The 27,240-nt window shown below is 37.0% G+C and overlaps 1 protein-coding gene and 2 long non-coding RNA genes across 11 annotated transcripts in view; 1 reads left to right on the top strand and 2 right to left on the bottom strand.

Annotated features, from left to right (window-relative positions):
• foxp2 (forkhead box P2) overlaps positions 1 to 27,240 on the top strand; it is a 147,703-nt gene that overhangs the window by 58,691 nt on the left and 61,772 nt on the right. For 2 of the 9 annotated variants that reach the window (XM_073946064.1, NM_001030082.3), the window contains 1 exon segment: positions 12,169 to 12,346. The exons of 2 other annotated variants lie outside the window; for them this stretch is intronic. In XM_073946064.1, the coding sequence (XP_073802165.1) occupies positions 12,179 to 12,346 (168 nt within the window). In that variant the 5' untranslated portion in view covers positions 12,169 to 12,178. 9 annotated transcript variants of the gene reach the window in all.
• Positions 602 to 3,464, bottom strand: si:ch211-262n1.5. Its single transcript, XR_223524.5, has 3 exons — positions 2,766 to 3,464; positions 1,555 to 1,874; positions 602 to 1,103 (listed from the first exon to the last, which is right to left on the bottom strand). It is a non-coding gene; the product is annotated as a si:ch211-262n1.5 (long non-coding RNA).
• The window catches only part of LOC141381570 (uncharacterized), a 70,943-nt gene continuing 65,640 nt past the window's right edge, over positions 21,938 to 27,240 (bottom strand). Inside the window, exon 3 of the long non-coding RNA XR_012401796.1 lies at positions 21,938 to 24,267. This is a non-coding gene — a long non-coding RNA (uncharacterized lncRNA). The remainder of the gene's footprint in view (positions 24,268 to 27,240) is intronic.

The raw sequence follows: 27,240 nt of genomic DNA, 5'->3' as shown, positions 1-27,240 counted from the left end.
ATATATATATGAAAAAATATATATATATATATATATAGAAATAAATAAATAAATAAATAGATAAAAAAAAACAAATAGGTAAATACATAGTTATATAGATAGATAAATAAATAAGTAAATTCAATTAAAAATACATAAATAGATAAACAAAAATAGATAAAAAATACATAGATAAATAAATATATAGAAAAAATACATAAATAGATAGATAAATAAATAACTAAATAAAAATATCAATAATAAATAAATAAATAGATAAAAATACAAAAATAGATAAATAAATGAATAGATTTAAAAATACATGAATAGACAGATAAATTAATTAATTAATTAATTAATTAATTAAAAATAATAAATAAATATATAAAATACATATATAGATAGATAAATATATAACAAAATTAAATAATAATAAATAAATAGATAAAAATACATAATTAGATAAATAAATGAATAGATTAAACATACACAGATAGATAAATAAATACACAAATAAATAAATAAATAAATAAATAAATAGTGATTTTAGACCTTTGTATCCTACTTTCTGTAGAGTACAGAAGTTTTTATACCTCATTTTACAAAATATTGACTCAAAATTGCTCAAAACAGGTTTTTATTGACAGCTGAGTATCCTGTCAGATTTTAAGCCGACACAAGGGGGAGGTAACACCTCTGCTAAACCACCAAGGGACATAAACGTGGCTATAATCCCCCCAAAAATTCTAACATGGCTAATTTTTAGCATGCTTGTGTTCAGTTGGGATGTGAGTGTATCACTGGTGTGATTTGGTGAAATAAATACAGTGTGATTTTTGTCACTATGAAAGAGCCCAGTGGCTCTGAGTGGCTCCAGAAAGGCCCAGTTTCCTGCTCTGCGCTCTTGACACCTTCCTCAAGCTCGGGGCAGGGCGTTTTGTGTCTGCTTTAATTGAAAATTAATAGTTAGAGGGGTTGCCATGGAAATTATGCCAGCGCTCGGAGACACCAGCTCTGCCAGCGCACGAGTCCATCCCCCCCCCCTCGCCCCACACTTTCTTCTGCATGCGCTGGAGAGCCGCTGCTGGAATTGTTTGTCCTCATTGACCTTGCAGTCCAAAGCCCTGTGAAATGAGAAGGAAAAAAAAGAGAGAGAGAGAGAGTTAAGTGAGAGACAGACGAAATAAAACCAGAACTGAGAGCGGCTAACAAGCGTTAAAAGCTAAAGTGGCCTGTTTGTCTTGTGAAGTGAAGGTTAGGGCGCGACGCCGCCTGTAGCGCTTGGGCCAAAATCTAAACATGACGCATTAGACGCTGAGACCTGGAGGCCTTCCATGCCCTGCCAGTGCAACCTTTTACACTTCCTCAGTGAGCGTTTGCCCTAGTCTGGCCTAGAAACGGTGTTGGCTGGAGCTCAGCGTTTTCTAATGATATCATACAGTTAAAATATGTTCCAGCGGAGCTGCTAGATAATGTGCCTGTTATATCACGCTCACTGTTCAAGTGGGCTTGCTGTGCAGCTAAATAAATCGGTCAAGCTTGGCTTGGGTGAACAACATGAATGTTCTTGCTTACCCCGATGGGTGTTTGTAAGGAGCTCTACGATTGAATATGAGTATGAGTGAAGTCCTATTCAAGAAGTGTTTACGTCAGTCTTTTATATTTAAAGTCTGCTCCCACAGCTGGCTCCTCACTGGTGTTCCTATGCAATCGCTTGTCAGTGACCCTCACTGTTCAATCTCCATGTGGCAATGGGAAGCCTACAGCAGATGGACTTGGTTTTTTTTTTGCATCTGCCGCGCGCAGACTGGCCTTTGTACTCGTCTCCTGGGGGAGAGCGTGGATCTCGTCTCTCTGAGCGGATTCCTGTCTGCGGGAGCAGCTAGGAGAAACATCTGTGGCATGCAGGATAGAGAATGAGGAAAAGAGTTGACAAACACTATTAGTTCAGCCGTTTGCACTGTGATGCATTTGAAAATAGTTTATTGGAGTCTGTAAATATGCACGATTAACATCTGGTAAATTTGCAAAGCTGTCTAAAGTGGTTTGCAAGCAAGATATTTATTTTTTTGTCCTCCCACACTCCGAAACTTCCCTCGTCAGGACTTTTTTGGGGTTAGCTTGACCTAATAAGGGAAGCAGCAGGCATATTTATTTATTATTTCCACCATACTATCGCTCAACTTGTTAAAGTAGCCCTCCATCCATCTAGAGAGGGAAAAAAGGGAAACGCAGGGAAAAAGAAGTGCCACCCCCTCCACCTCCCCACCCTGACAATCAAACCGCTGATTTTTGTGTACGATTAGTCCTCGGGTGCCAAAACAATCAGAGGTCTGCTTGATTTGTTTTAATTACAGGCGTAAAAATGCTGCGGGTTTCTCGGACGTGATCGGGCAAGAGGCGCTCTGCGTCGCTCGTGTAAATACCGCTGTAAATAGTTCTCTGATGATGGCTTTGACAGCGAACGTCAGCTAGTTTTTTTCTTTCTTTCTTTCATTCTTCATACCCCCCACCTCTCTCAATCCCCCCCTCCTATTTTTTTTTTCTTGCTCTGATGCTGTTGCCTTCCAGTGGCATCCTATTCCTCATTTTTGATGCAAGTTAATGCTTCAAGGCTTCTAAGAATATCTTCAAATGCGTTTACCTTCAGGGAGTGGGATTGTGCTCCTCAAAAGGTAGGTTACTTTGACCCTACTGAAACTAGTTTGTTTTGTGTTGTCCTGAAAAGATCGCATGCTTGCTAATCTCATTCAAGTGAGAGTGAATAAAAAGGCAGGCACACATACCTTCGCATTTCGCTCCTCCGTTGCTGGTAAATCCTCTTTCTGTTTGAGTCCGAATGTAGGAGAAAAGAGGAGAGAGAGAAAGTGTGTGTGTGTGTGTGTGTGTGTGTCGCAAGCCGCGCGCTCAAATGAGAGCTGCGAGAGGCGGCTGGTGGAGCGCGATCCGAGTCTCCGACTCCGCGCGCAGGCTGTGAGCGAGCGCTCAGACGCTGGTCACACACACACACGCACACACACACACTCGCTGCTTTCACTCAGCAACTCAGTGAGCAAGACGAAAGACTTCCTTTTTTTAAAAGAAAGGAAAGGAGAGGGACACATTTTTGAAGAGCATTTTTTTTTCAGACGAGCAAGCTCAGAAGAAAGAAAATTAGCTGCATTTTTAGAATAGTTTTGCAGAGAGTTTTCATGCTAATGATGCCAGTATTTCCAGCGCGTCACAAAAGGCAGAAAAGCTCCAGGTCAGGGCGACACATTTCCATTTTAGGCACTTTTTTCATCACCTCCCCTCGTTCCCGGCCGGTCGCTTGGCTTCCCAAAGCCCCGCGTCTCCTATTGGGCCCTGTCTGCACGCTGTCGTAATTGCTCGGTGACAAGTGGAGATGAAGGAATAATTGTCAGGAGATAGGGGTCGTTTTTTTTTAATGGGTGCACAGCCGATTTAAGTATGCATGAGCGACGCGTGAGGGACGGGGCCAAAGAGGCGCTTGTTTATGATGCGAGTCTGTATAAACACAGTTGGAGTGATGACACTGATAATCGCACGCTCTTTCCCGTGACGCCCGACTCTCCGCGAAACACCCTCTCCATCCAGCCGTCCCACACCGCTCACCTGCAGGTAATAAAGCCACCTTTTCTTCCATCCATCCACGCTTTCCCTACTTTCATCCATGCATCAGGGTCTGTTCGCTCTCGCTGTCATTCCTTAAGGCTTGCCGCGTGCTCCGGCTTGGTTTGTGGGCTGCTTTCATCTGTGGGTTAATTGCTGGTGATAATGGCAATGACGATAATGAATGTGGTTTTGTGCGGCGTGTGTGTGTGTGCGCGCGTGTCGTTAAGTGTGTGTAAGAGTGTGTGTTTCTCCTGCCGAAGAACAGTGTGGTGCGACTTTGCCTAGTAGGTGATTTCAGTTGAGCTGTTTGTGGAGTTTGATGGGAAATTAAATACTTTGAGTGCTTTTATTGTGTGTTAAATATTATTGTTTTGTTTTTTTATTGTGATTGTATGCTAATAAATATAAAATGCTAATTAGATGAGCTTTTATCATTTATTCATTTAGTACTTTCATGAGAATGGCTTAAGATTTCATAGTCACCTAAAACTTCAACTAGCCTGTCTCATTTTTGGAGGTGGGGTCAGTACAATGATTAGCCCCGGAGTACTAATTATCCCTATCAAAGGCAGGCAGATAATTTGTTTACTTAAATATTCATAAGGGTGAACGGCGCACGCTATTGGGCTATTGTGAGCATATTATTACGTTTTTATATGGCTTTGTGCTGGAATGTGGACGTGGTGGTCTTTATAATTTAATACCCCGGTGCATAATGAGATACATGATTAGCACATATGGAGAATCAGACAGATAATTTACATTGTCCTCCTGAGCCCGAGTGTAATAGCTTGTTTAGTGCGATAAAATTAAATGCTGCATATTTTGAGGGGGTTGTGTTTTTTTTTTATATACTGCAAATTCCCCCTGGTGAGCTTTTTTTTCCCCCTATTCCTATCCTCAAATAAATAAACAAAACAAATCCTAAAAAGTCGTTTAACTAAAGCACATGTTTACCTACATGTTTTATTTAGAAAGAGCCCGTTCCAATTAACACCGCTCATTAGCCGAGGCGGGTATTTGTTTTGAAAGTTTAACCAATCACTTTGTTATGCTAATTGTGATGTAATTTAATTTGAGTCCCGTAATGATGATGCCGCTATTATCCCCATAAATGATGCAGTTAAGCATCACAGCCTTATTTGCATGTGCTTGAAGGGGGAAGCGGGATGAGACGACGCCAGCATCACTCTCGCTCTGTTCTCCCACGTCCCTCCGGGTCCTCCTCGGCCCTGTCTGCGCTCATTGATGATCAGCCTGTGTTTTTATCTGATATTTTAATGCGAAATGAGTCGACCGGTTACTCGCACCGCACAGATGTAAATTAAATAATTGAAATAGCAGACTATTAAAAAATGCAAATAGATTTCTTCAGTCGAGGCGTCATCACAGAGTGAAGTCATGGAGAAAGGATTGATTTGTATATTTAATTTTATTATTTTTTCTTCATGCATGCATTGTGCTAGTTTGCAATCTACCTCCTTGAGTACTCATTTGCACATCAAAGTGCTGCTTTGTTGGCGAGAGGTTAATTTTTAATCCATTGATTTCATGGCCTCTGGTTTGGACATGCAGATGGTGGCTGATTAGTTGTGCGTGCGCTCGTTCCTGCAGTCGTGCGGTTGAATTTTTTTAGGAAAGAAAAAAGAAATCAATTTGAAAAGTCCTACAAGAGCCGCTTCCCCTCTTTAAATGCACTTCTGAGAACCCTTCAGCCCGAGCTCTGCTTGCTCTGTGACTAAGTCTCCCTTAAAGACTGGCCATTATCTATTTCGTCGGGGTTTTTTACACTCTGGGTAATTTTCCTGGGGAAAGATTATTTTTCGCTGGACCAATCTCGCCCTAATTGGTTACATAAATCTTGTCGGGGTATGAATGAGAAATGTTGGGGTGTTGTCAAGTGTAATCTTCACCCTTATTTACCAATTCATTAAGATCTATCGATGCAGGACGGGGCCGAAAGAATGACAACATAAATCAGAGCAGGGGGACATAATGACCCTAATCAGCCACAAATAAGTGGAAACGTCACCATGAGCTATGTCTCTCCGCGGGATCGTGTCTGTGTGGCGGCACCAGGGCCGTCCCGGTCGTTAAAGCGGACGCGTGTCCTGAACAGGGGCGAGTGCATTTGCCCCCTCCACCCCAAGGCTTTTAATCTCGCCTCTCTCACACACACACACACACACACACACACAAAAGCCAGGCGGTGTCACAAAGGATAATTACAGCTCAATATGAAATGAAATATGCATTTGAGACAGGTAAATAGTGAGAGAAACGGATAAACAGTGAGAAGGAGAGCAAGGGAGAACGAGTCTCCTCCTGACAATGATGATTGGAGCAGACAATGAGGCCTCCTACTTTTATAGGTCAATTACTGGTGATTAGGTGGGCTGAGTTAATTAAAGAAATTACCCAAAATGCAGGCGCAGGGACTGCTTGATGAGATACCAGCGTCACTGTCTAGTCACCTACTTTTTTTGAGGGTTCGAGAGGGCGGTGCTTGTATCAAATAAAAAGACTTGAAACAGTCTGACTTTTTTTTTTTTTGTTTCGTCCGGAAGTGATGGAACAGCATAAAATTTGCAGGTCACAACGATGAATTGTGTGCATTTATTTATGATTAGTATTGTTTCTGGATTTACAGCAGTTTTCCCTGTGCATTTTCTCTCTCTTTCTTTCTTTAACACTCCTTTCCTTTTAGTGTAAATATTCCAGAATGAAGTTCTGAATGAGCTTGAATCACAGACGGTCTTTTTTTATTGTGAGCGAAACGATTGAATTTCCCTTCTCTTGAATGTGTTCTCATTCTAGCGCTGATAACAACACTTGATTCTGGTTACTTTGCATCCCATTAATCCTGAAAAGCGCTGTATTCATCCTCCCTTTTCATTTTTGAACTGGTGGTATAAATATGATTTCCCTTGTGCTCTTTATACTCCATAATCTCATCCATTGTGAATCGCTTTGAAATCCCTCTATCGGAGACGAGGGGGTCTGTAATATTACAGCACATTCAGGTTTGGAGTCGTTAATGTGTACGGTGACCCCTAGGAGCAAGAGAAGGCGCTGGTTAACTTTTAACACTGGCGTTCGGCGGCATTTTTAATTATCATATTCTCAATTTCACGTGTGTTACATGAGATGGGATGGAATTCAAACTTTGCATCATCTGGCGTTTTGATTTATTGAGCATTATCCCGCGCTGTTAAATATTGAGGAATAGCCGAGCGGGTTTATTTTGTATGCATTGTAACTTATGGCAATGATGAATTAATTTCAGTGGAGCACAGAATTTGTGATTATTTTAAATGGTATCCATATCTTAACTGAATCAGAGCGGCTGGAAACTAGCAGACTGTGAAATGTAATTTTTTTTATTTTTTTTTTTCTTCTTTTCCTAGTCCTTTCCCCTTGCAATGTTAGGATTCCGGGCACCTGAGCAATGCACTGATAATGACTAGGCTTCTTGGATCACAGAGTCTGCCTTTTCCGATGGCTCCCTGAAATAATCATCAAGCTCCTTTTCAGGTCTGTTCTCCGCGTCCTATCAGGGGAGAGAGGGCCGCTGCCTTTTTCACGGGAGGGGAAAAAATGAAGTGCGTCTCGGCGAAAGTGGATGATTTCTGTGTGTGTGTGTGTGTGTGTGTGTGTGTGTGAGAATGTGTTAATGTCACAGCCTCCGGTGCCTCTTTTCAGTGACTTGTATATCCTGCAATTTCTGAACGCCTCAGATCTTGGAGAACTTCTTCGATAAGAAGCATTCCCTGTCTGATAATGAAGCAACATTTGTGGTGGTAAAATCAGCTCAAATGAGAGCCCGTGTAACTTTACTCCTCCATCATGAAAAGTGTGTATGAGAAACATCTGGGTTATATTTGTGGCTTTTTTTTTTGTTCTCCTCCCCACACCTTTTCTTGCAAACCCACCCATCTGAAATCACAGGCGTAGCCCCCTTGAATGCGTTGTCAGGATCCTGTCTGGGATTTTTCACCTGATGGAAAGGACAGATTTGCACAGCCCTACGATTCGAGAGCAAACATTTACACAGCCAGAAAGGAATCACAAGCGTGGTACTGTTACAGCGTTTAAAAACACACTCACACACACATACACACACTCAGAGAGAGAGAAAAGAAGCAGATCTTTTATTCCAGCGATTTGCTTCATTTGAATACACACTGATGGACTTTATTTTCTTTGGATGATGACTGGTTGATATGAAGCACAACCTCACTGAAAGTAAAACCTAGAATCAAATGGACCAAAGCTGCAAATCTTTTCTCTTTTTAGTGGTGGTCTAAAAGAAATAGACCACCTCTAAAACTACAATAGACAGATTTTGCGTGCTCTCTCATGCTTTGGCTCTCTGTCCAGGAGGTACAGTACCGTACTCAACTCTCTCCTTCACTCAGTGTCATTCAGACATGTAACGTCCCCCCCCCCCCTTCTCACACTCCTCTTGTCCGCTCCATCGCGTGGAAACGATCGCGAGCGCGGATGTGTTTCTAATTGACATTGTAATTGGCAGATTTCGATGCTGCCTTCAGATGGCTAATTAATTTATCTCACCGCTGTCATTAAGGTTAAAGCAGCACCTGATCTCTCTGAATACACTTTGCATATATCTGCATGAGCATTACGTTGGGTTAGACACCTTACACGCCAGTTGTGGATCATGTGGATTTAGGGGATACAGTGTTAATAATGTGTGTTTCCATAATGACAGGATCAGTATTCCGTGTCATTAAACCCAAAACCAAATTTGAAGGGGGAAAAAGTAGGATTTTTGTGTGTGTGTGTGTGGTTTTTAGATGTTCTGTAGTTGTATAACGAGTGTGTGTTTAATTCTGCGAATCATTTTCATCGAAATCGTATTTGATTTATTTTTTTTAGTGCGAACTGAGTGTAATTTTAATTATCATGTCGTAGTTTTTTCCCAGGTTAGTCTAAAAAAAATCGGGTTTTAAACTCATCCTGCACTTTTTTTTTTTTTTAACTCTCCTTCATTGTGGCATTAAAAAACACTCCATTACTCTGTTCATAAAATTCGCGTAAAGGCAATCAAGCAGCCCTTCTCTGAATATTTTAAACATGGGGCATGTAAAATTTATGCCTAATTTGAATACTTATTAGTCGCCTAATCTCAACGGCAGCTTTGTGTTTCTTCTGGAGAGATTCGTCAGCTCCTGCCTTTCCCTCTTTCCCCTGGACTTTTATTTGTTCTCAAGTTGACCAGTGCTTTCTTGCTAGGTGGTGAGAAAAAAGCAAAAGACTTGTGTTTCTTATAAGACACTGGCAAAGCCTTTAAAATGTCATTCGCTGATCTAAAAAGCAGCCGTGGATTAGAAGACTGTCTTTGTTGTGTCGTGCGTTTGATTAACGCCGTCTTTTCCTTTTTTTTTTCTCTCTCTCTGTGGCTCGGCTGTCGAGTTACTGTATGCTCTCGTTCAAAGATCGCTGCTAATTGTCCGTACGTAGCAGGTGACAAAATTGATGTGTTTAATCTGTGGAAAGAAGGATGGCGGAGCTGTCAGGGAAATAAATGAAAGTGTTGGTGGAAAAACCAATCCCCCTCTAAACATTACACGAGATTAGGGATATTTTATTGTGCGTGCGCTGCCATTAGCGTAATTAATATTGTTTATGTTTGAACGCTCTGAAATATGAGACGGCCTGTCGTCATTTTTTGGAGAGGAACAAAAATGTGTAATGGGAGGAGAGGAGGAGGGGGGGTCGGATGAATGACGTGCGTGTCTGTGTGTGTATTAAGGCTCTTGTGGGTGTATTAGCTATGCAGAACACACCTTGAATTGCATTTATTGGGTCGGATGATTCTTTTATTTATTGGAAGGATCGCAAAGATCTTGGCAGGGCTCCTGTGAACATACACGACACTTATGCAGGGGGAAATGATAAAACATTTATTACCAGAGAAGAGGTAATATGCATAATTCATGCTGTTTTAGCGCAATCATTAGCGATATTCATGATTTTTATTATTAGTATTATTGTTATTTGTATTTGCAGCCAACATTCATCCCCCGTTCTCATTTCTAGCAGATGCCATAGACAGATTAATTGAATCTGCTTTTCATTTATTTGCCAGAGTAAAAACTGACGTGGTTCTGTTTGAATTCGGTGTTTGAATTTTAATTGTGCTCGGCGGACGGCGCTAAATATACGGAAATAATGAATATTTGAGTATGCGATTAAAATAAAGGGAGGGAGAGGACTGGTCTATGTGTGGCACGAGCCTCTTTTTCTTCTCTCCTCGTTTGACTAGCAGGCAAATTTTATTTAGCTCCAGCTAAAAGAAAAGACCATTATATCGTTCATCACCGTACAGAAGCATGTGATTTGTAATTCCCCCCTCTTCTCCCCTCACCTCCTGTACCAAATTTTTAATTTTGCATGATTAGCCGTGCATCATTAGGCAACTCTGCTCAGTCGAGACGCAACGGGGATATTTTAAGACATTTGAGCCAGAAATAAAAGGTGTTACATTTCATTTATTTATAAATTTATATATGTATATATATTTTGAACACAACTTTTATCATCTATCTTTATAGCAGTACATATGCACAAAATTACACAATTTAAAAAGCATGCATAAATAAATAAACAATATGTGTATAACATTTGTTCATCTAACAATAAACACAACCTAAAAAGCATGCATGAAGCAAAACGAATAAATAAACTATATGTTTTTAGCACACCTTGCAACACTTATCCATGTAACAATCAACATGCACAAAAACACGAAGCATGCATGAAGCAAAATAAAGAAACAAATAAATAAACAACATGTATATTTATAACACTTTGTAACATTTATCCATGTAACAGTAACGCAAACAAAAACACAACTTGCAAAAGCATGCATGAAGCTAAATAAATAAACAAACAATATGCATGTTTATAACACACCCTGTAACATTTATTTTTGTGACAATCAACATGCACAAAAAACTATTTAAAAAAGCATGCATGAAGCAAAATAAATAAATGTATGTGTTTATAACACTCTTTGTAACATTTTTCAACATGCAAAAACACAACTTACAAAGCATGCATGAAGCAAAATCAATAAATAAACAATATTTATAAGTTTATAACACTCCTTTATCCATGTAACAATCAACACACACACACATAAACGCAACTTCAAAAGCATGCATCAAGCATAATAAATAAATAAACAATATGTGTTTATAGCACACTTTGTAACATTTATGCATGTGACAATCAACATGCATAAACACAACATAAAAGCATGCATGAAGCAAAATAAATAAACATTTTTAACACACTTTGTAACATTTATCCATGTTACAGTCAGCGCACACAAAAACAACTTGAAAAGCATGCATTAAGCAAAACAAATAAACAATACTCATAAGTTTATAACACTCCTTTCAATATTTATTCATGCGACAAACAACATGCATACACAACATTTAAAGCATGCATGAAGCAAAAATAAATAACCAGTATTGTATGTGTTTATAACACTCCTTTTAACATTTATCCATGTAGCAATCAATCAACATGCACATAACACCACTTAAAGCATGCATGAGGGATAAAAAATAAATAAACAACATGCATATGTTTATAACACACTTTGTAACATTTATTCATGTAACAATCAACATGCACAAAAAACATGGTAAAGCATGCATGAAGCATAATAAGTAAATAAACAATATGTATGTTTATAACACACCTAGTAACAATTATATATGTAAAAATCAACATGCATAAACACAAATTAAAAAGCATGCATAAATCTAAATAAATAAACATTTTTTAATCATTTTAAACCCATTTTGTAACATTTATCCACGTAAAAATCAAAATGCATGACTTAAAAAGCATGCATGAAGCAAAATAAATAAATTGTATGTGTGTTTTAACACTCCCTGGAACATTTATTTATGTAACGATCAATCAACATGCACAAAAACACAATTTAAAGCATGCATGAAGCATAATAGCATACAGTATTTCTGTTTATAACACTCCTTGTAACATTTATTCATATTACAATCAACATGCAACTTAAATCATGCATGAAGCAAAATAAATAAACAAATAAATAAACAACATATCTGTTGTGACATTTATCCAGGTAAAAATGAACATGCTCAACAAACACAATTTTAAAAGCATGCATGAAATTAAATAAATAACATTAATATGTTTATAACACACTTTGTAACATTCATACGAATCAGCATGGACAAAAAAAAAACCCAAGCCAAAAACAAACAAACAAACAAACAAACAAACAGAATAAATAAATAAAAGCCATCAAGCATCTCTTTGTATTGCCTCATTTACACAGCGAATGCATAATTCCCCCCCTCCCCCCTGGTAAATGCTTTAATTTGCAAACGGAGCAGGGCTTGATAATGGAAAGCTTTTTTTTTTCCTCCACTCTCGCCCCCAGTTTTCCTTTTTCTTTTTTTTTTTAAACCCCCCCCCCCTATTTTTTTTTTAGGAGGCAACTAAAGGGGATTGTAACAAGAGCCTTAACCGGTGCCTCTTAATCACTTCTAGGTATTAAGTCATGATGCAGGAGTCGGCCAATGAGACAATAAGCAACAGTTCAATGAGTCAAAATGGAATGAGCAGCCTAAGCAGCCAATTAGATGCTGGCAGTAGAGATGGAAGATCAAGTGGGGAGACGAGCAGTGAAGTAAGCGCAGTCGAGCTGCTGCATCTGCAACAACAGCAGGTAAGTTGCGTCTCTCTCCCCCCCGTCCGTTTGTCATCCGCCGCGCTCCGTCTCTCTCTCTCCCTTTCTCTCTCTCTCTCTCACTCTCTCTCTATCGCTGGCATTCACACAAGGCTCAGCAGGCAGCTTTTTTTGACTGACACCCTTCAGCTGTGTGCATTTTATAGACAGGACTCTGGACAGTTGTATTGCTTTGAGGGCATTTTGTGCTGCTTATTTATTGTTTACTTTGTTTGTTTTGGGTGTGAAACTTCATTTTGTGTACTTTTTGGGTTGTTTAGAGTGACTTTATTTGGAGTGAGTTATTTGATTTTGTTTTATGTTGGTGGTGGTGGTGGTTCAATGCAAGTGTTGTGGTTTGTGAGTGTGAAACACGGAGGTTTGCCGGTTGTTTGTGGCCACTAGAGGGCCTCCTTATTTGATTTCCCCACACTTGCACTGCTTATTCGCTTTAAAAGCCAATGCATGTGTTTTTCTTTTCATTTATATGTGCGGAGGGACTGTGTGCTTGATTGTTTGTGACTTTGCGAGGGCTGTATGTACAGTATGTATGTGTGTGTGTGTGTGTGTGTGTATGGCGGTACAGTGAATGATGGGTTTGACAGCTCTCCAAAAGAGCAGCATGAGAGGTCAGGCTGAGCTCACGGAGAGTCTGCAGGCGCTGTGGAGTGTGTGTATGTGTGTGTTCACTTATTCACTCACAAGTGTGTCACTCTATGAGAGTGTGTGTGGAAACAGGATTGCAGATTCCTCGGGCATCGTTAGCTTTATTTTCAAGGATTTTCATAACAGTTTTAAGCAGTTTTTTTTTTGTTTTGGTTGTCGTGAATGTTTATAAATATCTGAATTACTTATTAGTTAAACTAAATATTGTTAAAGATGACTGGTTTTATTTATGTATTATTTATTTAATGTTTTATTCTTTGATTACATCCATTCGTGATTTTATTTATTATTATTGTTTTTGTGTGTTTTGTTTTGGGTTTTCAGTTTATATTCGTGCAGTTATTATATTTATATTTATTTGTTGTGCCTTTTTGTATTATTTAGGTGTCTTGCAAATGTTTACACAACTTAAATAAAGGCAAAGTAATAACAAATGTTTAGGTTTGATGTGTTTTTTAACATATTTATAATTAAAATTGACATTATATTTTGCAATTTGCCATCTAATATTTGAAATTATATGTAATTTGTTAACATTTTCATGTTTTTTTTTTTTTGATGCAACATCAATGTTTACACTCATAAAATACTTAAAAGTAGACATAACAATTCCAAAATTGTTGATTTAAAAATTGTTGTTGACGTCTATTTGTAGAGTACTTTAAATTATTTTTAAGTATTTGTAATTATTTGTAAGTTTTTAGTTAAATTTTTAGTTGTTTTCTTAAATATAAATTTTATAGCAAATTTTATACTTAATTATTTTAGACCATAAATAAAGAATTTCTAAAGTAATAATTTTAATGAAATTAATAAGGAATATTATTTTCTTTTTGCATTTTAATGCATTTTTTATTTTTATTATGCATTTTAATACAAGTGTTTTAATTTATATTTAACTTTTATAACGTTTACATGTTTATTTTTTGGTTGCTATATACATTTTTACACTAAAATTCTCATTTCCAAATAGGCAAAAAAATTATAATTTTAACAGATTTTAATCATTTGAACATTTATTTGATAATATTTTTATTAAACTTTTTTTTTTTTATCATCGTGAAGTTTCTATCTCTAACACCAGCTCTTTTTATTGTGTATGTGTGTATGTGTAACTGAGCGTCTCAGTCCTGGTTGGCAGCAGCTGAAAGCAGCCCGTGGGCCTGTGTGTTTGCACCAGGCTCAGTTCAGCAGACTGAAGTGTGTCCCGCGGCTCTTTGTGGCCCCAGCGTACAAACGCACCCCCTCCCCTCCCCATCATCCACCCTCTCCAGCTGGTGATTACAGGCTCACCCCCATCTCCTCCATTCATCATCACTTCTCTCTCACACGCGTCTGATTGAGGTCAAACCCCTCCCGCTTTCTCATTACTGACTCCTGTTTTAACCTGCACTCTTCACTGGCTGTGTGTGTGTATATGTGTGTGAAATGGAGATCTGTTTGTGTCTTTAAAAGTGTTTCTGTCAACTTGAGCCAGAGCACGTTTTGATTGTTCATGTTGGTTTATGATATTATTATTATTATTATTATTATTATTATTATTATTATTATTATTATTATTATTATTATTATTATATTTATTTTAAACATTTTAAAATGTTCAAATACAGAATTAAAATTTTAAATACCTGTTTTCCATATATTTATACATATTCATGGATTTGCTTTTGTAATCATACAATAGTTTAAACAAATTGAAATATAGTATTATTATTGTTATTATTATTATTATTTTTAAATTATTATTATTATTAATAATATTAGTCTAATATCATTATAACTATTAATATTATAATTATTATTACAATTTATTTTAAACATAATAAAATGTATTATTAAATAATAAAACATTTATTAATAATAATAAATAATAATAAAAAAGAATTTAAATACAGAATTGTTTTATATTAAAAATATGTATTAAAATATTTTTTTTTTTCATTTATTCATGCATGTTCAAGGATTCATTTTTGTAATCATATAGTCATTGGTGTAAACAAATATAATTAGAAATGTTAAAATAAAAGCACAATTATTATGAAAATTTATAAACATTACAAACTTCCTTATATTTTGAATGTGTATATATATTTAATATAAAATAAAAAGCATTGCAAGTTGTCATTGTCCCAAGTACAGTACAATCAGGGGTCACCACAGCAGAATGAACCACCAACTTATCCAGCATATGTTTGACACAGCGGATGCCCTTCCAGTCACTAGGAAAATTATTATTATTATTTTTTTTAAATTAATGTATTTCTATATTTAATAACAATTAATGTTAATTTAAATTACTTATAAAATAAATAAACAATAACACTTCTATTGATAAATAAATTACAACTACTACTATTAATATAAAAATAATATTACTAACAATTATAATAAGTATTTATTTAGTTTTTATTATTAATAATAATAATAATAATAATAATAATAACAATAATATAATAATAATAATAATAATAATGATAGTATTATGATCATTGTTAATATGTTACTATATTTAATAGTAAGTATTGTTAGTTTAAATGATTTTTTAATTAAATAAACAAATAAATAAGAAATACCTTTATTAATAAATAAATTACCACTACTTTTAATAAAAAATCATAATAACAATATAATTATCATTATTTATTTACTAATTTGTATTATTATTATTATTAGTAGTAGTATTATTTACTATATTTATTAATAATTATTGTTTAAATTACTTATAAAGTAAATAAACAAATAAATAAGCAATTCTACATTCCTTAATAAATAAATTACTACTACTACTACTATTGATAAAAAAAAAAATAATAATAATAATAATATTATTATTATTATTAAATTTTATTATTATTATTATAACAAATGCATGTGTTTTTGTCAAGTTAACGTCACATTCTTATTTTTATCAATGCCATTGTTACTGGAAAATAATTGTTAGTAGCATCACTCATGTACAGCTGCATATCGCTTGGTGTTATCTGCGTGTAGATAATCCGCAGTAAGAGTGTAAGAAAAGGGCAGTGTAAGCAGAAAGAGTGAAGAGACAGAGATAAGTGCCATACAGACAGTGGAGAGACTGACAGTGTTTCACTTCCAGAGACGCAGACAGACACGTTGAAATGAGTGGACCAGCTAACAGGCCTCCGGAGGCTTTTTAAAGAGAGGCCAGGTGCTGTTAACTTCACACACTTTCTGCACAATACACACTCTTGCGCATGCACACACGGCACAGTCAAGAGAATTCCTGCACAAATGCCTAATAACCACCTGGATTTCTGGCTTTCAGGCTTACAGGACTCTGAAAATAATCGTAATTGTACTAGTTTGTTAACTAGCATGTCTGTGCATTATTAAACACAGAGAATTTAGAAAACTGCATTGTGATTTATTTGTTTTATTTTACCAATTGTGCAGTTTTTTTAGAGCAGGGGACTAAATGTTGCTATAAAACCATAATAATAGTATCATGTTTTAATGTTTAAATGCACTGTATATTGCTAATTGACACATTTTCCTTTACCAGCATCAGTCATGTTGGTAAAATCATAAATTTTATGGATAATAAGCTTTTAAATTTACAGTTTGTACATTTTTTTAGGTCTACAGGCTAAGCTAAATAATATACTGTCTCAAAGTACTGAAAATTGTTCTTTCATTTTTAAAAATGGCAATTTTGAAGCTTTGGCAACAAAATAAAAGCCTGTTAACTAAAAATATACTCATTTTTGCTTAAATACAAGTGGAATTCAATGGCGGTATTGAGATACTGACATTTTAAACAATTTATAAAACAATTAATGGAAGTTAATTCGTGAAACAATAACATTTGAATAAAAATTTTACTTTTGTATGCCAAAATGCATGTTGTTTACATTTATATTTGCAAAATGATCACAAAAAAATCTCCATAAAGTCAAAAAGGCTAGAATCTCCATAATGATGCACAAGAATTCAGATTAAAGGTCATACTTTACTTTAAGGTTGTGTTAATTAATGTATGTACTAACATGAACTAATAATGAACAATACTTGTAAAACATTTAATCATAGTTCCACATTTACTAATGGATTGTTAACATCCAATTTCATGCTTTACTAACATGAACAAATACTGTAATCAATGCATTATTTATTGTTTGTTCATGTTAGTAAATGCATCACCTAACATTAGCTAATACAAACTTATTGTAAAGTCTTACCAGATTAAATTATTAAGGAACTAAATTAATGTATAGAGCATTATATTGTCTCCCAACATTCTCAGAGACACTTGCAAAACATCACCTCTCCATAAGGACATTATTATGGAAGATATTTGAAGGTATATATACTTTAAATTTATATATATTTTTTATATTTTAAAATTCAATATGCTGTTTGCATTAACATTGGCAGAATGATCACAAAGTAAATAAAACAAAAAGGCAAAACTCTCCATAAGGATGCACAAGGATTCAGATTATTTAAATTATTAATTAACTAAATCAGGGTTTAGAGCATTATATAGTCTCCCAACACTTTCAAAGACACCTGCAAACCATTAGATCTTCATAAAGAACTTGGTATAGAAGATTTGTAAGTAAATATGTTGTTTGCATTAACATAGGAATGATCACATACAATAAATAAATAAATGAATAAATAAAATAATAATAATAATAAATAAATAAATAAATAAATAAAAGGAACACGCCCAAAGATTCTGATTCCTTAGCTTATTAATGGACGAAATTAATGTTTAGAGCATGAGAATATTCCCAAAATTCTCAGAGACATTTTCAAAACATTACCTCCTCATAAGGACATTATTATGGAACATATGTTAAGTTACACATATGTTAAATTTCGATAAATATACAATATGCTGTTTGCATTAATATAGGCAGAATGATTACAGCATTCTCAGAGACATTTACAAAACATTACCTCTCCATAAGGACCTTATCATGGAAGATATGTAAAGATATATATACTTTTAAATAAATAAATACTTTCAATAAATATACAATACGCTGTTTGCATTAACACAGGAATGAGAACAAAAAATAAATGTATAAAATGAAAAAGGCTAACATCTCTAGGATACACAAGGATTCAGAATCCTTAATATGAAGTCCCTATGCATATAATAATCCCTTAATATGAGATTCCCTTCCTAAATAAAAGTTTAGAGCATTATAATGTCTCCCAACATTCTCAGAGACACTTGCAAAACATCACCTCCTCATAAGGACATTATTATGGAAGATATGTGAAGTTACACATATGTTAAATTTCAATAAATATACAATATGCTGTTTGCATTAACATAGGCAGAATGATCACAAAATAAACACAATAAAAAGCCAAAAATCTCCGTAAGCATGCACAAAGATTCAGAATCCTTTATATGAAGTTCCTATACAAATAATACTTCCTTAAGAAGAAACTCCCGTCCTAACTAAAGGTTTAGAGCATTATACATATCTCCCAACCTTCTCAGAGACATTTGTAAAGCATTACCTCTCCATAAGGACCTTATTATGGTAGATATGTATCTGAGAAGAATTATTGCTAAAGACATGAACTCTATTGATTTTGAAGCTGTTGTTAAACGAGCATTTAATGTTATTGTATTGATAACGGCGCATGTAAACAAGTAGGTTTGCATTGATCTGTAAATGCAGATGTGATGTAATATAACATGATGGAGCCTCTAGATGACAGTTTAGCTTTAATAAGATTGTACGGATTTCTAATGTAGTTAGCCATACTCTGCTAAATGAACTTCCTCTCTTTAAGGGAAGCTCCAGTGGGAGCGTTTTCAACATTCATTTCTCCTTCATTTATTTGTCAGAATTCAATGTTTTTTTGTCTTTCTGTCAAATTTGATCACTTCTACATTTATTTTATAAGCCAAACTTTAATATTAATACACAAAGTCATGTCCAGATGCACAGGACGATGTTGATTTTATACATAAATATAATTTTTCCCCCTGCTAACAGGGATTGTTACAGGAAGCGGTGTGTAAGTCGCTGGCCCGGTGTAAAAATGACAGCAATTAACCCGACATTTTAGCTTGAGGAGAATTTAAGATGAGACTCCTGACAGCCAGTGTCAGCCATATTTTCCTCGTCTTCTCCAGGTGTACGAGCAAATGAAATTGGAGGTAGTAGGAAAGGAGGGAGGGGGGGAATCGCTGAAAACGAATCACCTCAGTAAGACTTATTTCTTTCACAACGCTTACACCTGGAAAACAGACCATACACAGAAGCCAAAAAAGCAGCATGCTAATTGATATTCAATGAGTCTGACTCCATCATCACCCCACAAACACATTAACGCACACGCACATGGAGGTGGGGAGGAGAGGCGTCTCTAGGGGTCCATTGACTGTCATTCAGCAAGGGGGAAAGTAACAAAGTAACGCCGAGACGCCGCACAAACACATCCAGTCTGGCTTTCGTCTCCCCCCGCCGTCCACCGGGAGCTGCAGCGAGTGCAACGTCTTCAGGCAGGGCGATGACGCTTTTTTCGCCGCTCATCAGCCAAATAAAAGCCCCTCTGATGCAAATAGCGCTTTGCCCTTGAGCATAATTTAAAGCAGTAATCACCCCTGGAGTCTCTACCGCCGCAGATAGCGAAAGCGAGGTGACTGTCTCATTTACACTCCAGCACAAAGAAGCTCATTAGCTTTATCACACCGGCCTGAGACTCCTCCACTACAGTGTGTAAATAACACACACACACACACACACATACACACACACACACACACATACACTTACTGTTTCAGCAGAGACATGTTTTATAGAGATCAGGCATTAGGAACTAAATAAACTGCATTATCGGTGACTTTTATTACTCATGTTTTGACATATTGAGTTGTGCAGCATCTATCTCTGACTTCTTTTACATTGATAAATTTATTTATTTTTTCTTCAGTTTCTTAGACTTAAAAATAAACTAAATTGAGGTTTTGCACTTTTTTGAGCTCTGAAATATCCCCCAACATTTGTCTGTCCGTAAAAATTCTGTAGTTGAAGAAATATGGTGGCACTACTTTTTATGTTTATAAGAAGAATCAATAGTAAACATCATTTACACAAAGAAGCTTTATCTGTAGCTTTACCGCACCGGCCTGAGACTTATACACTACAGTTTGTAAATAACACACACTTTCAGTTTCACAAGAGACACATTTCATAACGATCGGGCAATAGGAACTAAATAAAATGCAATATCTGAGACTTTTACTGCTCCAGTTTAAACATATTGAGCTGCGCGGCATCTTTCTCTGATTTTTCCATCGGTCATTTCCCATTTATTTATATTTTCTTGCAGTTTTGTTTTACAATTTTAAGCTTTGAAATGTGTTTCAATAATATTACAGATATTTGGCTGCCCATATGAACCTTATAATGGAAGAAATATGGCGGCACTATTGTTGCATGTCCATGAAAAGAATCAATATTACACTTAATTTACATAAAGAGGCGTTATCACAACAGTATGAGACTCTTAAATACAGTGTGTAAATAACACACATATACTGTTTCACCAGAGCTACACTTAATAAAAATCTCATTACAAACTAAATAAATTCCATTCTCGAGGACTTCTACAGTTACAGCTTTGCATCTCACGATGACTTCAAGATGTAACTCCTCTTTTCCATGTGATTTTTCCTATTTTCTGTTTTTTTTTTTCTGAAGTTTCCCTACATTTATAAATGAAGCAAATCTACAACAGCTTTTACACTTTTAATTTCATTAAAATAACATTTTAAGAGATATTTGGCTGCTCATAAGTTATTTATTTATTATGGACTGTCCATAATTAGCTTCTAATGGATGGAATTTGGCAGCACTGTTCATTTTTAATGTTATAAAGAAGCTCATTAACTTTATCTCCACTTTACTTCTCCATTACAGTATGTAAACACCACACACAGTTTCACCGGAGACATATATTTTAGAAAATAACACTTCTAGCATTGATATATAGAGCCAGTGCTGTTGCATCTCACGACAAGACTGCAAGATACCAGTACTACTCCATTTTCCCCCACACTTTCTTAAATTTAAAGATGAACTAATTCCAGGTTTTACCTCTTGACATGTTTAGAGACATTTGCAAAACCTTGGCTTTTCATACAAACCTTGTTATAGAATATGGTCGCAAACTTAATTGCCAAACACATCCTATTTACACTCTAGCATAAAGACACTTATTAGCTTCATCACTGCAGGGTGTAAATCCCACACACTCCTGCATGTACCATTCACCAGAGCCACATATCATAAAGATTTGCACTAGAAACTCCATCAAATGCATTGGCGATGACTTTTACAGTTGCAGCTTTGACATATAGAGCCGCGCAGCATCTCGCGATGACACTGCAAGATATAAGCCTCAGCATGACGGATCGGCGTCCCCAGACAACACTGGCCATTATTCTGTTATCGTCACATCCTGCGACTGGTCATTTGTGTTTAGGCCGCATAACATGTGGCTGTATGGAATTTACAGTGCGCCTCCAGTAGTAACTCCATTTCCCATCGGCCTCTCCAGAGACCAGGCGAAATGTCAAGCCGTGGCTTTGAAAGAGAGATCGAGCGAGGAGGGGGAATAGAGAGAGAGAGAGAAAGGGACAGGGTGTTATATCTGCTGGTAACAAACACTTATGAACATTACTCATGCTTGGGTGACCAGAGACACAGAGGTCAAAGACACAGGTGAAACACATATTCAGCGTTGGACATTTTAAGGATACATGGGAGGTTTTTTTTAATGTTATAGTAATTTTACCTTACTAGTAGGAATGTTTCGATCAGGTTTTTTTGCCCTCAAGTCATTTGATTTTGAGTATCTACCGATACTATAACTCAATCCGATACTACATATTCATACAAAAAGAATAAAGCAAAGAAACAGATCCAGGGTGTTCCTTATTGTTTATTTAATTCACCTTATTTTAACAATTAACAAAAAACAGAGCACTTCTGTGAGGTAGCTTGAACAATCAAGTAATAAATAACACAAATTCTTCACTATTCGACTTAAGTGCAACTGTAAATCTAATATAAAAACAAACCGCACGTCAATTTAAAATACTCAGCAGGAAATCCCAAGTTTACATATCTTACAGTTTGCTCTGGCAATGTTGTCGTCATCAACTTAATAATACCTCCAGACCTTCGTGACATGCTCGCTCTTTCCGCTTCAAGCTGCTTCCATGTTCTACTTTGCAGGCATTTAACCAATAGTTATGCTCATGCTGCACACGTTGCTGTTTTTTGTGTGAAGTCAAGAAAGAGGTCTAACTCTGCGCCACCGTAAAACTATAGATGTGTTCAAAAATAAGGAATCCTGATCGCGAGTCTGAAACTGCGTGATCAGGTGATTAGATCTGGACATCCCTACTTAATCATGCTTATGAATTGTCTTTATATAATTGTTTAATCTATACAATGTTATTTTATTTAAACTTTTTTTTATTTGTTTGATTTTCTGGATTTACGAATGAATTTTTTTGTTGAATAAAACTTATTGTTTGGTTTTGGTTTTATTCTGTGAACCTCTAATGATATTGCTTTTTTGAATTATATATTTTTATTTTGCTTTTAAAAAAGTTAACAATACAGAACATCGAAACTAGACAGCAAACAAGCTAAGGTAAAACCTACACACACAGTATGTAAAAGTAAATAAGTTAAATACAAATAAATAAATTAAAGATTCAGTATAAACCAGTAGAGAAAAACCGTCAAATCAAATCATGTGGTGCTGTTTTAATATTATTCAAAAGTGAATTCCAAATCTTTTGAAATAATTCACCCTTTCCGCTCAAAGATTACGTGATCTCCGATGGTGTACAGTCGCAAACTTCTGACATCCAATTGGTACATCAATGACTGTTTTCCATTTTGAAGCAATGCATTTTTTAGCTATTGTCAGCAGCATTTCAGTAAGCTTAATAGCATGATTATGCTGGAGGTTAGAATTTGTATAACTGCCCAATAAACATATCTCTGGATCCAATGGAAAGTCAATGAGTCTGTGAAATGATATTGCATACTTGTACCCACAACACTTTCATTTTAGGGCACAACTGAAGCAGAGCGGAGAAATACTGATTTTAAATTTGAGTGATCTGCATGGAGTATGTTGCAACATGTTAGCTAAAATGCTGTCATATACAGCTTTCGTTTGCTTTAAAAAGTTGGCAAGTTTACAAACATTATTATATTCATATTTAAACAAGATTGTCAATATTTTACCTTAATAGTTCATGGTATTTTTATTGGATTTTTTTAACGCGAGAAGGATGAGGGCGAGTGTCTTATTGAGAAATTGTTTGAGATTTCCTGCATTCTGAGTCACCCTGACCTGCACAGTGCACCACTGCTCAATGTGTTAGCACAGAGGCTAACCATTAGGCCATGACTCTAAACCAGCCGCTTGTGTTTAGCAATTACGTTTAACCTCTTGTGTGTAAATAAAACTCCAGCAGTCAGCCGGTCAAGATCAATGACCACTTCACATCTCATTTCCTGCTGGTTTTTGTGATGTTTCCTAACCGGTCTGCCTGTGGAAATTAACAGCGCTGAAATCTATATCAACCCTCAGGGCAGAAGCCTCCACTAGAGTGGCGTACTTTAACTGTGGATTATGTCATCAGATCACTTGTTTAAGACTGTGGAGCAGGTGCTTATGGGTAGTGTAGTTCATCGCTCAAACCGCTGAACCGAAAACTACAATTCTCTTCCGAAGCAGGTGATTCAAAGGAAAGGCCTCCAAGAGCACGGTGCATTCAGAGTCAACTTTAACTGGAAAGCAATAAAAACAGGGTGAGGAAACTGGAGCATCCTGAACCTCATCCTCCCAGTATCTCTGACAGCCTATGACACCACAAACCATTTAACAGAGCTTAAAACGCTCACATATGCAGATGCCCGGCGTCTTAAGCTGACAACCAAGAGGCAGGATTTTCTAGAAGGCAGCTTTGGAGCCTTGTGAATTTAACAAGCATGTCTAGTATTACAGTTTCTCCCCGGTTTATCCATGAATAGTAACAAATCAGCCTGTGAAACGCCTGCCTGGGGATGTTTGTATGTGAAGGTTTTCCGGAACAAATATTAAAATGATGTAAATCTGGTTAAGGAGTTGCCAGAGCCGTTCCCTCTCCCCGTTCCTCCCTCCATTTGCTATGCACAAGGTAGTCAGATGTTGCCACTCTTCCACTTGAATATTTGAATTCCATAATGCTGGAAGAGAGAGAGAGAGAGAGAGAGAGAGAGAGAGAGAGAGATCATATGAGTGGCGTCTGGCCTGGCTCATAGCTCACTGCCCCCAGACACTAAATGCATATGTAAGAGACCCTCTCAGCTTGCAGCTCTTCAGGGCTTTTCAACAAATGCTGTAAATAAGCTCAGCCTCAGTTCGCAAATACACAAGAGGCTTTTCAAACGCATGCACATGTCACTTAGCTTGGGCTTGCAGGCTTTCTCGGTGGGTGTTATTTCTGGGGGCTCGTCCGGGACTTTTTTTTTTATCTTTTAAGTGTAGGATCGATGTTATATCCATTTTTTGTCACTGTCAGTACGGTCTAAACATCTCCATTATGAGCTAAAGTAATGTTAGCCACATTGTGGCACACTGTGCATGAGAGGGATTGAGCGAACGCCACGATAAGCAAATGCCGTCGTCGTATGCAAAACATGAATTAAGGTTGTGTGTGAGGCTTCATGCTTGATTTGACGCTAAGCTGATATTGCTTTCACGCTCAAATCTTCCAACGCTACTTCATTTCAATTGAAATGTGATTGTTATTGCTGGAGGTATTTACCAGGAGTTATTTGATGCATGAATTTGCCCGCTAGGTATTTCCTCAGTTGTGTGGCAACAATGGACGCTTGCCTCGGTTTGACTGTGGTTGTTTGAGCAGAATCAATTGCTGCTAAAGCAATTAGCATCGTGGTTATGTGTGATATACTTCACTTTGTGTACACAAGTTATTGTTTGTGCCAAGCATGGATTTCTATTTAGCGTAGCTCGTAGTGCTTCTAACAGTCAACGTAATTGTTTAGTTATTATCAGAAGTGTTGTTAAGGCAGCGATGATGCTTTAGGGATGTTCATCAAAGCATAACAAGAGGGAGAAAAGGCAGGGGGGTGTTCTCATGGTCAAACTAAGAGAACGACATTGTGATGAATTTTCTTGTTAGGAGAAATTACGCCCACTAAGTTGAGCTACCTCAGCATGAAATTGAAAAAGAGGCATTTCTTGGCCATTTCCATTCTTGATTCAATGAAAGATGTAGATTAGATGTCAGGAACAGGGGGGCCTACAAAAGTATGACTTTGTTCACGCTAGGTTTGCGGAATAAACCTTGCAAAATGGCATATAGGCCCGTCACAGGGTTTGTTTACGGGAACGAGTGCAGTCAGGCAGTTAGCCAGCTGATTATAGCAGATACATGGCGTGTGGATACACAGTGCTGACGTGTTTGAGTGAACGCGTATGTTTATCTGCACATTGAATGCATCTTAATCACCGCACGTCTAGGGTTGTGTGTGTAACAATCCATAGCTTTTCGTAATCAGCCTGAAACCCTTAAACAGATCTGTCTCTCTGGCTGAAACGTTGACTGATAGGCGGCGTGTGTCAGGAGGGAAGATAACTCTACCCCAGCTCAGCTCACTCAAAAGGTCAGGCACGCACTGTAATTGGAATATTCACAAGACAAACGCTGCAGATCGCTGGCACACATAGCTGTGAGGGCCCGGGGCCCCAGCGCTCCGTCAGCAGGGAGGATTGACGGAGATGCATTGGCCCACCGCCGACTAGATGTAACGCTATTAACTCCGCTGATCTGAACGCTCATTGAGATGGGCTGGGAAGATCCATCACCCAGGCTGAATGGACTAGCTGCCCACCGCAAACTAATGACAGTTGAGCACTCAGGTAAATGGACTGAAAACAATAGTTTGTCTTCACCTGGAGTGGCTCGTGCTCTTGTAACCTGGTTCCATTTGGCGGGGATCATTTTTCCTGCGCTATTGAAAAGCGATAAAGTCTGAGGACAGTTTTTAAGCTTCCTTCAGCTGGAGGAGAACCACATATTGTTCCACAACATGCCGTCTGTGGTTAGTTGAGTGGTAATCAGGGTTTGGGCTTTACACTGAAGGTCACAAAGGGGCCAGTCAACCTTGTGGGAAACACAAGAGCTTGTCTTAGACCACACACACATAAGCTCAGACAAATACTATTGACTTTTAGAGTGCTGCCAGGAGGGAGACTACTAGGTGATATATTTACATGCACTATTACCCAGATAAGGATGGAATTACTTGGATTGTTACAATTATAATAGCATCAGAGTTATTATAATACCTAAATATACACCTACTTAAAAATGTATTGCATTTTTGGAATAAAAGAGAAAGCTTTTTACATAATTTAAGGACCTGGATTAAATGATTACAATAATTATTGCGATGTGCCGGGCGTCACGGGGGCGCAGTGGGTAGCACGATCGCCTCACAGCAAGAAGGTCACTCGTTTGATCCTCAGTTGGCATTTCTGTGTGGAGTTTGCATGTTCGCCCCGTGTCGGCGTGGGTTTTATCTGGTTGCTCTGGTTTCCCCCACAGTCCAAAGACATGTGCTGTAGGTGAATTGGGTAAGCTAAATTGGCTGTTGTGTATGTTTGTGAATGAGAGTGTATGGGTGTTTCCCAGTGATGAGTGATGATGGCTAAAACATATGCTGGATAAGTTGGCGGGTCATTTTGCTGTGGCGACTCCTGATAAATAAAGGGACTTAGCTGAACAATTATACTACATAGGCTTAATATTCCTCTTCCGACTTCTTCTGAGAGTCTACCTCCTAGACCAATCATACTACAAACACCAAACTTACTCCAAACCTTCAAACTGCTCTGACTCAGGTTGTTGTATCTTTTAAAAACTGCTCCGACATAGAGTTTTCCGAAAACTGACCTGGAAAATTCTGAGAAGTCTCATTGGCTTAACATTAGATGAAACTTTGTGACCTGATAACTTTCCACCAGACTGTCATACAGACTTAAGATTGGGCTCATTTAACTCTGACTACCAATCTGCCAATCACTGATGAACTTACTAGCCACACCCTATCAAGCACTTAAGGCACCTTAGCAACTGTCCCATAGACTTCTATTGTAAAAATCTGCCATTGACTTTACATTGGATTGGACAT

The sequence above is a fragment of the Danio rerio genome, chromosome 4 (assembly GCF_049306965.1).
Source record: "Danio rerio strain Tuebingen ecotype United States chromosome 4, GRCz12tu, whole genome shotgun sequence".
NCBI classification, from domain to species: domain Eukaryota; kingdom Metazoa; phylum Chordata; class Actinopteri; order Cypriniformes; family Danionidae; genus Danio; species Danio rerio.
The sequence above is the reverse complement of the archived record's forward strand: the minus strand, read 5'-3'. Positions and strand labels throughout refer to the sequence as shown.